Genomic DNA, 11,335 nt, shown 5'->3' with positions numbered 1-11,335 from the left:
TCTCGTCCCTACTCTGCCACTTTTTCTGTCACAGCACACCACCTCCCAAAGCTTCCCCTAGACCTGTCACCCTTACCCTTCAGCTAAGTAGCCTTTAATAGATATTCTGTCGTTAAAACTAGGTAGGGCAGGGACACATCTCATATTCCCTCTGATACAATCCTAGGCACCTAGTAAGTGTCTGATAAATACTTCTTGGTTGGCAGTTGCTCAGCGAAGGTCTAATACTTTATCCTCCATTCACATCTCAGTCTACAATCATCCAAGCAGATGCAAAATTATCTGGCCAGATAATTTTCAAGATCCAGCTATAGAGGGTAGTGAATCCTGAATCTATGAAGATGCCATGTTCAAACAAGCAGGAATTTGGATGACAACACAGTTCTATAAGATTAATGGAATCTTAATCTTCCATACTATGTCTTCCCCTTGTTCTCAAAATCTGTGAAAAAATAATAATAAAGGAATCCTAGGGATAGGAAGAATCTGGCCATTTATCTACAGCATTTGGCAAAGAGAAATTTTTTAAAATCCTAAATTATTCTAAGGAGAAAATCGTTAGCAACAGTAACAACATATTTAGTTGATTTTTGTTGCTGTTTTTCCTAGTTTTCAATGTGTTTTCCTAGTCTTATAAAACATTCTTCTGTGGATGGAGTCAAACTCCTTTATAAAGCTGACAGTGAGGGATGGGACACATTTAGCCTCTCTATATATGATAACATCGCTCTCCTTCCCCACTCTCTCCCTCCCCGCCACATACATACATACACACACACACACACACACATTTATTTGGAGGTGAGGGACATGACATATTTTCTACTTGTAATCATGAATCATGAATCATGAACCATGTTATAAATCAGATAATTCAATTACGTTGTCATCTTGATTGTAGCTAAGGAATAAAAGATGGCCAAAACCTTTAAAAAGCCAACGGGAAAATATTAAAGAAAACTTAAGGCTAAAAATTAAATAACCAGCAGGCACATCAGCCCCTGCACCATGCAGCCCAGCCCCAACTATGTCCCTCTTGACAAACCAGGCTGTGCTGAAGCACAGAACAGTAGGGGCTACCCAGAGGGAGCCAGGACAGACAGGTGCAGGGGAAACCTTCCTGCTGCCTCATGACACTCAGAAGCAGAGAAGGACGCAGCCTCCCCAGGAATCACCAGAGCTGGCCCTGGCATCCCTTAATGAGCACTCCCTCCCCAAGTGATGTTAAAAAGACGTCAAGCTCCACCTGAAGAAGATGTCTCCAGAAATCATTTATGGATGAGGCCCTCCCATTTAAGACACTCCACACCTGAGTTTTGAAACCAGGTGTCCATCCAAACAGGTCTTCTTCAAGTTCTCTACCATGACAGCCTCGGTAGCAGAGCTTCCTCAATTTGTATTTTGTTTTAATTTCTACAGAAAAGGAACTGTCTTCTCTCTCCTTTTTTTTTTTTTTTCCAACTGTTAAATCCAGTCTTACCTAGATCGTCAGCCCTCAGTATCTGCAGGGGTTTGGTTCCAGGATCCCTGCAGATACCACCATCTGAAGATGCTCAATTCCCTGATATAAAATGGTACAGAATTTGCATATAACTGACACACATCCTCCTGTATATTTTAATTAAATCATCTCTAGATTACTTATAATACCTAATAAATGTAAATGCTACATAAAGAGTTCTTGTATTGTTCAGAGAATAATGACAAGAAAAAAGTCTGTACATGTTCAATACAGATGCAACCATCCTTTTTTTTTAAAAAAATCATATTTTCCATTTGCAGTTGGTTGAATCCATGGATGAGAAACCTGCAGATACCGAGGGCTGGCTCCATTTAGATTCCTAATCATTCCTCCAGGTAGTCAATTTTTTAAAATCACATTGACAAGCTCATTCACCCATTTCTTCATTCAACACATATTTATTACAGGGTGACTGGACTTCTAGGCGGTCAGAGCTAGAAAAGGCCTTACGCATCTTGTACCCCACACCCTTCCTTTTACCCAAGGGAGATGGAGGCAGGGCTAGCCCTAAACCCAGAGTCTCTCAGCCTCACCCCCGATCTAATAATCATCTCACCACCCCAACCAAGCACTTAGCAGTATGAAACCTTGTGCAAAATATGTACTTTTTCACTTCAAAAATGAAAATATTACAAGATGAGTTTTTGTACCTTACTGTAATTTATAAAGCTAGTAAATATTAGCAAAATGGAATGATAAAACCAAAGAGTAAAAGTGCCTTTAAAAAAGTAATTGCAGGGTTTGTAAAGATTCTTTCCACTTTTTGTCACATTAAATATTTTATAAAGTCATATGCCATATACATATGATGACTTTTCTGCCTTTCTGCACAGTTAGAAAGTCATTCAAGAAAGACAATGATACCACAAAACAACACTCAGAGAATGCACATTCCACAGCACTGACATGTATAATCTATGGTCCTAGTCTACAACATCCACTGTGGTCTAAACACACACTATGGCTGTTATTAAACAAAACATCCCATTTCTACTTACTTTAATCAGAAGGAGGATGAAGCTGCTGCTAACATTTCGATGACATATCTGATTCTATCAAGTGAAACCACACTGAATTTAATGGGAGTACTGGCTGACAGATCAAACTTAAGTTCTAGACAGTCTTGTCTAAAATAATAGAGGTTTAAATATCCATCTCTCCCAGGAAACTGTAATAATTCTATATGCCAAATTCATTTTCTTATGGACTGTATGTTTGTATAGGACTATTTACTTATCACTCCAATTCTTTCATCAATTTACTTTGCCCCATTCCATAAAATATTAATAGTTAAAAGCCTTAAAAAACCTGTTAGCTGACAGTAACTACTATGAATGAAGAGCTTCAACTGCTAAATACCCTAATCCTCCAGGAAAATCACTTCAAAAATGGACATTTGGGGACAGAATCACTCATTTATCTCAAAACCAGAACAAATAGAAAACAACACCATTAGGGGAATTTAAGTATTTTTCTGACCACTATTGCAGAAACACAGAAAAACTGAGCAGATTGTAGACATGCAAGATCAGCAGTATATAGAAAGGATTAACAAATCAAACTCAGTACACCTTTAATAACTGGATTGAGAGTAGACTCTTAATAAAACCAAATTATTTCTTCCTCAAGGCAACCGTTAGCTACAAAAGAAAAATGATTTCATATCCTTGGTCCATAAAGAAGACACATTTATTTACATTCTCAATGGACTAAAAGAGGCTTTAAACTTTCACAATTAAAATTGTATGCTTCCAAAAATATCATATGATCAATGCACTTAACTTAAAGCTTCAGGTATTAATAACTTCATTTAGACTTCTTAAAAAACCAACACAAACATACTTTCTAGAGTGCAAAATGCTTCTTATTAAATACTTCAGGGACACAAAAGCAATTTGTTTTTAAACAGAGGCATCCTTTTCTGAAGGATCATCACCACAAAGACATCCATTGCCGGCAATGGACGTGAACAGAACTGCCAGCTCGAATAAGATGCAACATTAGGACTCTGCCTTCAGTTTCTTCACCTTTCCCAATGACCCCAGTTATTTGTACAAACTCATTGTTGGACTCTGGTACATGCACATATACGCATCACAAAGCAGTCTTCGTGCACAGCCTTGGATTCTTCTGGAGTCCAAGGAATGCAGGTCTTCCAGAGACATCTTCAAGTACTCTCCTACTTCTGGGCATGGGGTGACTTGAGGAATGTTGAAGCCGTTCTGACCACCTATGGCACAGAGGAAAAACTCTTTATGGCAGTCAAGTTCTAAACCCTTTTGCCAGTGATTTTATAATCCTATCATTTCCAAAAAGCTAATTTCATGCTCTAAAAGCCTTTATTTTACTTCTGATTTCTGGAAGTGAAAGCCTCCTTTAACTCTTGATATATTCTCATTTCTTGGTTTCTGAAAGGATTCTGGGGCCTACAGTGAATAAACCTGGTAAAAGGACACAAATTCTGAGGTAAGCCCCCAACCTACTTTCCAGGCTTCTCTCTGTAGTCACTCAGGGAATCATGTTATCAATACATATGTAGACGACACTCTGTTCTTCACATTTCATTTCCTCCCAGACACAAGCCACCTAGCACACTTCACCATAAGACTGTCCAATTTGGAATAGATCTAGTCAAATGAATGCTATTATAGCTCCCTACACTTTAAACACATCCTTACTCAACTCTAACACAGTTTGTTTGACACATCACCAGGCCCTGATGAAGGTGCTCTGGGGTGTGATTTCAGAGATTCCAGGAAAGGCTCCTCTGGGTTACCTCAGTGGCTTTTCCACACCTATGCTGTTATGTTACGCTGTTCAGTGCAAACGTTAACTGGGTTGGGGGCACATCTACAGATGGGGCTGGGATGTATCCCTCAAGCATCAGAGAACTGAGAAAAGGTGGAGAACTCTTGATCTAGGGACTGGGCCTCTGTTCAAGAGGCTGCCACAGGGAATGTCTTAGGCTACTGGAGGGCCACACCAGAAGGCCGTGGGGGCTGGACCTGAGAGAGCAGCTAAAGGAAAAATAGGGTATAAGAATGGAGGAACATGAGAGTCACACCACACAACCTTGCCCAGGCCTGGTCTTAACCCGCCAACTCCTTATACGTAGAGGCAGAGCTGCTTTAACAAACATTTCTTACCTAAAACCCACTATCCTGCCTGGCATTCATTAAGCATTAGTTAAATAATGATTAAGCATCCTAGAAAGTGGCCTGGCAAGTGCAGCCTATTCCCCACTTCAGGGAGAAACATACTACATGCAGAAGGGGCTTTACTTTTCTAAAAAGGATGTTTACTTCTGCTCTCAGCTTTTGGCAACTGGAAGATAACATGGTTTAGTACAAAAAAACATAAGCACTGAGATCAGAAAGACTCAGTTAAACACAAACTACAATACCTCAAGCACCTTAAACCTCAGCTTTAATAACAGAAAAACAGGAATAATCCCCATCTTGCCAGGATTTAGGTAGAATGACTTAATGGTGCTCAATAAACAGCTCCTACAAAAATGAGAGGGGCCTGAAAGAAGACAACGAAGCTGGAAATCAGATCCCTCAGGGCTGAAATAAGAATTTTAGGATTCTTTTTTTTTTAAAAAGAGCATATGCATGTCAAAATATCACAATATGAGGCTGGGCACACTGGCTCCTCTTGTAATCCCAGCACATCGGGAGGAAAAGAAGGGTGAATCACTTGAGGCCAGGAATTTGAGACCAGCTTGGGCAACATGGCAAAAGCCCATCTCTACTAAAAATACAAAAATTAGCCAGGCATGGTGGCATATGCCTGTAGTCCCAGCTACTCAGGAGGCTGAGGTGGGAGGATTGCTTGAACCTGAGAGGTGGAGGTTGCAGTGAGCCAAGATCACGCCACTGCACTCCAGCTTGGGTGACAGAGTGAGACTCCGTCTCAAAAAAGAAAAAAAAAAAACAAACACAGCTATATTATTCCTTAGTTCAGCTAGCAAGCAAGGTTGTTAATGCAATCCAAGATATAAGACTGTTGTCACCAGAATAATCCTGAAAGGATTTTCTCAGAAAATATCATATCACTCAGAACAGGCGATCCCACTATGAACTGTCCCACTATAAACCATAACCCTGTGCCACATGCAGAAGAAAGGCGTTTTCAGTACCATCCCGATCGGCCATGCTGTCAAAGAAGAGCCAGGCGGAATCGTCCTTCCCATACTTCACAAAAGCAACATAGTGGCTTGTTTCTATGCAGAGAACAGCAAATAACTCCATATTTTGGCAAGGGATGCAGCCGTGTCTCCAGTCCCAGTCAGGTAAGTCTTTGGGAAGTGACACTGGGTTATATTTATGATTCAGCCTCTTCGGATGAAGGTGGACCTAAAATGGACCATGAAAAGAATGTCATTAGGCTGAGGCTGGTGGATCACAAGGTCAGGAGTTCAAGACCAGCCTGACCAAGATGGTGAAACCCTGTCTCTGGTAAAAATACAAAAATTAGCTGGGTGTGGTGGCGGGTGCCTGCAGTCCCAGCTACTCGGGAGGCTGAGGCAGGAGAATCATTTAAATCCTGGAGGCGGAGGTTGCAGTGAGCCGAGATCGTGCCACTCCACTCCAGCCTGGGCATTAGTCTCTCTCAGTCTCTCAGTCTCAAAAAAAAAAAATGTCATTAATGAGAGAAACTCAATGTGTCAAGTGAATGGGCTTCCTTACTCTTATTAAATACACCCCTTATAGCAATCAAGTACTTCACCAACAGCTCTCAAGTAAACAGAAAAGGCAAAAGCAATACCATTTTATTGTGAATTTTTAACCATTAATTATGATTTTTAAAAACTTTCCAAAACGAGCATTCTGTTTTCAACTATAAATAAGTTACTGTTCAACAAAAGTTCATCCATTAAGTGAAGGGAAACTCACTTGAGTGTTGCAGGTTTTACAAAACTGCTTGATTTTTCCAGCTGAGATGTCCGGATCATCGTAGCATTCTCTACACTCATACATTGCAAGCCCTCCACATATCCGGCACTGTCTGGGAGCTGAAATGTGGGAAGGGGAAGGGAAGTTAAGAGGACTTTAAAAAAATGCATTCTTTCATTAAGAAGATGTAAAGAAAGTTAGGCTTTAAAAAGGACAATGTTCATGGCTTCAAAAAAGTCTCTTTCTCTTCCATCTGCTTAAGCTCTCAGTTAGTATTTGAAATATCTTTAAAAACATTTTCTTGGACCAAATAATTTTTCTAAATAGTGTCTCCTAGGGTATTTTTCCCTTCATTATAAAATACCCATTGATGAAAATTCAAAGATACAAGAAAGTATAATGGAGAAAACTAAAAGCATCTACAATTTTAGTTGGCAAGAGATAACCACTGTCAATATGATTATGAATTTTCTCTAATAATTTCATATCTGAATATTTACATAGGTATATATGTGTGTGTGTATATATATATATATGGCTCCTTTTGTAGAATATATCAACGTACTTACCTTTCCACTTAATATTACACCATGACCATTTTCATACACATTGGTCTTCAAAACCATGAATTTTAATGGCAGTAATTTGTTAGATACACACTCATTTAACCATTCTCCTCTGGTTAACATTCAAGTTGTTTCTAATTTCTTAATCATATAATAATAAGTATATTTGCATATCAAATATTTATTTTCATTTGTGTTTTCTCAGAATAAATTCCTAGAAATAAAATGACTGGTTTCATATTTCCAGGCTCTTCAGATACTGAATTGCCTTTGGAAATACTGTGTCCAGTTAGAGTCTAACCCACAACTGATGAGAATTATCTGACAATTTCCACAAAACCAACAAAACAAACTAAAAAAATCTCATACTTACTGTCTTCAAGTAAATCTGTTATATTTAATTCCAGAGAAGGAAAAATTTTTTTAAATAGTTTAAAGTCTTTTCCAAATCGAGGCATCTGAATAATCAGACATGATGGTGCCTATAAAAAAAGACAGATATTTTTAGAATCAAAGTGTTAAAAAAAACTTTTCCCTATGAAACCAAAATAGTCATGGCTGTCAAACAAAACACTGAGTTCTGCCTTAATATTGGTATCCTATGAAACAGGATCCACACGCGACCATGGGCTGTGGACAGAGGACACCAACAAGCCACAAGTCTTCAAGTGGCTCATGATCGCAGGGGCACACCAGCACCTAGAGGTCACGGAGTTCAATAATCTTGAGTCTCAAATAAAATCATGGCATTTTATTTGGGTTTATATTTATTAAAGGTTTTGGACAGATTGTTTTTGCAAATATAATACAGAAAATGTCATCACAGAAGGACACTACTCATTATATTTCAACAAATAAATAACTGTGGCTGTTAAGGTTTTACCAAAAATGACTTCAGAAATGAATACAATCAGAATAAACCACAAGCATATACTATTAAAATTATTGAGATTCTTGGACAATAAAAGAAAAATAATTTCTATCACTGGTTCATTAGCAAATATAAACGAATTTATTGACATTTTGTCTCTTAATGAAGGGGGGAAGTAAACATTATATTTTGATATATTTGGATAATATGCTTGGGTAAAATGGCATTTTAAAAAACGTAAGTCTCCTTTTGCTTTAAACTACCTAAAAGTTTTCACGTTACGCAAATTAGCTTGGTGTTTTCTTTGGCAGCAGAAATCAAAAAAATTCAATCTTAATTCTAAGACATTTTCTGTAAAGGCAAAGTTGAAACACTGCATACTTTTTAAAATTTGTGTTTCTTAACAGTTTGTGTTTCAAACTGTTTTCAGCTAGTTAAAATCAATAGACACTGAATCTACCAATAGTCTTAAGACTCCCACAGACTTTCATATAAAATACCACAGGTGAGTATCACTAACCTCTGCAAATTTCAGGTTACTGTTGATAAAAGACCATTCTAACAACTGCTGAATTGTGGGAACTCCAACCTTCTCATTTTTTTCCATAAAAATTTGATAGAAGTAACAATCTTGTACCTTTTGACCTGCTGATCTAAAAACACGCAGAGAAAAAAATACATACAACCTATTTATCAAATGCTTAAATCAAAATGTGAAGTTGTCCCGGCAGTATTTGAGAACAGAAAAACCATAAAATTGATGGTGTAGCTTTGGATAGTCAGAACAACAGAGAGAAATAAATGATTTGGATAAAATAATTAAATGTGCTTAGGCACAAGACCTTATAAATGATTTATTTTGTTTAGTTTTTAGATTGGAAAGATCTCCTAGTGATTAGGAAAAAAATAATGGAATAATAATCTCAATCAAGAAGCACTGTGTGAACAGAACTAACCAAAAGGTAAATCACTTAGTGCAATTTCACTGCCCAAATCTAGAAAGCAGCAAACTGTATTTAATGCCTGAAAATAAATTATTATATGCTGGATGTAACAGACCTTTAGCAGACCTTCTAGATCAAACTTTTCATTTCTAAAATGAAGGCGCTGAGATCTAGGGAAGGAGAATGACTTCTCAGCAAGTCAAAAGCAGAGGTGGGTACAGAATCTAGGGGCCCTAACTACTGCTTGCCATTCTTTCTGCTAAAGCATGCTGTCTGATCGTCACTCATTTATTCAACAAATACCAAGTAAGCACCTACCATATGCCAATCATAGTGTTACTCTTATATTTTGAGCATCTTTCCTCCTAAATATTTTACTATAGCATGCCATTAGTCTTTAAGACTAACTCTACCAGAAGGACTAATAATCCTTAAGTTTACTATTTACCTTTACAGTAGAATTTCTGGATATAAAGTTAGACTGTATACATCTAAACTTACATCTAGATTTTAAGATTTTTAGGGGAAAATATTAACATAGTTTTCACTTAAAAAAAAAAACTCAGCTATTCAGAGATCAGCCTGCAGAAATCCTCAGCTTCCCAAAGCAACTTATATCCCCAAATAAACAAAACTTAATTGATAATAAAACAGGAGATTCTGGAGACCCACAACAAATACAAACAGATGATAATCAAAAAACCTGAAGGCTATGATATACCAATGTTTTAATCAGTTGTTGATGACTATGACAAAAGACCAGAATTTTTCTGTGAAAGCCAAAAAGCATAGAAAATTAACAGTTTACAGGAAAAAAAAAAAAAAAAGAGAGGAAAATAAGAAACCAGGAAGTAGTAGAGGTAAGTAGTTGTAATCATAATAATGGCAGAAGGGGAGGAGGGCTGGTGGTTGAAGGGACCACTGCATTGCAAACACTGAGAGAAAAGGAGGCAGAAATGAGGATGGAGAAGACAATTTACTAATTTCTTGACTTTCCCTTGTTTCTTGCATCCCACTCCTTTATTCTAAACTCAGTTTTGTTTTACTGAAGTACATCCTATAGTAAGTCTCTGAATGGTAATTTAGTCCTGGTCCTTCCTGCTCAGAAATTCTGAATGTTCTTATCCTTAGAATTTCAGTCTATCAAAAATTCTAAAAATTATTCAGCTATTATCTGTTGAAACATTGCCTTTTCCCTATTCTCTCTAGTATCTCCTTCTGGAACTCCAGTTAGAATCCATATTCCATGTCTATTATCCTCTCTTTCTTGTTTTCTAACTCTTTATCCCTTTGTGCAACATTCTGGGTACTTTCCTCAGCTCTGTCTTCCAAATGAGCAATTCTCTCTTCAGCTGTGCACACTGCATCAATGAGGTAACATCATGATATAGTTTCTATTTCTGGAGATTCTGTCTTTGGTTATTTGATTGTTTATCAAATCTGTTTTACCTTTCATTGTCATCTAGTTCTTTTGTCTCTTCAATCATTTAAGAACATCTTATAGTCTCTTTTAGACTATTTAATTATTTTAGATTTTTTTAGGTACTCATCCTTCTATATGTTGCACCTGCTGACTCTGTCTGTCAAAATGAAATGCTGGTGGAGGGGAAGAATTACTCTTGAAAAAGAGCGAACTTAGATATTTATAATCTTTAAAAAGTGATTCTCAATATGAAGAGGTTGTTTGCAGGGGTGAAGGGGACAATGTACCCTTCAGGGGGTGTAAGAATTTCCCAGGGCCCTTTCAAGTCCCACAAGGCATTCAGACTCTGAGATATATTCAGAGATGCCCTGATCCCTCCCTACCCACTCTGAGGATCACTCAGTATTCAACCTATGTTATTACTGGGCGTGTATTACATTCCATAAGTGTGTAGGCTAGAAAAGGGGGTAAAAACGATGAAAACAACTGTTTTAAGCATCTGAAATTTATCTCTTTAAAATGAAAAACCAAATTGACTTTTTTTTCCCAAAGTGCCTTCTAGGTTTCCTACCTCATGTATTAAACATATCTTTCCTTTCCCATTTGTTTGAAAGTTGACTTATAAGATACTGAAATTCTACATACAGTTAATTCTATTTCTGAGCTTTCTATTTGGCCCCATTGATCCATATTTCTAATCTTATGCTAGTATCACACACTATTTTAAAGTCTATTGCTTTGCCTTCGTAGCTTATAATAGAAATCTATTTTAAAAGCATTCTTCAAGATTTTTGCCCACTTCATTTTGTACAGAACTCTAAATCCACTTTCCTGAAGTATGTTAAGATCTTGCTTGTGTGCAAATTATTATGTAATCATCTTTAAATTATTTAATTGTCCTACCCAGAACGTAATCTTTCTCATTAATTAATCAAAACCCTTTTAGCTCTGTATAAGTCTTTAAAAAAAATCTATCTCAATAAAATTGATTTCTTGGTATTTTATACTTTCATGAAGTCTTAAATTACTTTTTCATATTTGCTTGAAGGTATACAGAAATGCTATTGATTTTTCCATGGATATTTTACATAGACAAATTATGAATTCTTTT

General features: G+C 37.1%; 1 protein-coding gene across 6 annotated transcripts in view; it reads right to left on the bottom strand.

The window, feature by feature from the left end:
• Positions 1-1,442: 1,442 nt before the first annotated feature.
• Positions 1,443-11,335, bottom strand: part of CYLD (CYLD lysine 63 deubiquitinase) — a 56,555-nt gene continuing 46,662 nt past the window's right edge. For 5 of the 6 annotated variants that reach the window (XM_009250712.4, XM_054533019.2, XM_009250715.4 and 2 more), the window contains exons 14-18: positions 8,378-8,510; positions 7,360-7,468; positions 6,421-6,539; positions 5,664-5,880; positions 3,194-3,752 (exon numbers count right to left, since the gene is read on the bottom strand). In XM_009250712.4, the coding sequence (XP_009248987.1) occupies positions 3,568-3,752; positions 5,664-5,880; positions 6,421-6,539; positions 7,360-7,468; positions 8,378-8,510 (763 nt within the window). In that variant the 3' untranslated portion in view covers positions 3,194-3,567. 6 annotated transcript variants of the gene reach the window in all.

This window comes from Pongo abelii, chromosome 18 (genome assembly GCF_028885655.2).
Source record: "Pongo abelii isolate AG06213 chromosome 18, NHGRI_mPonAbe1-v2.0_pri, whole genome shotgun sequence".
Lineage (NCBI taxonomy): Eukaryota > Metazoa > Chordata > Mammalia > Primates > Hominidae > Pongo > Pongo abelii.
This window is presented reverse-complemented; position numbering and strand designations above follow the sequence as displayed.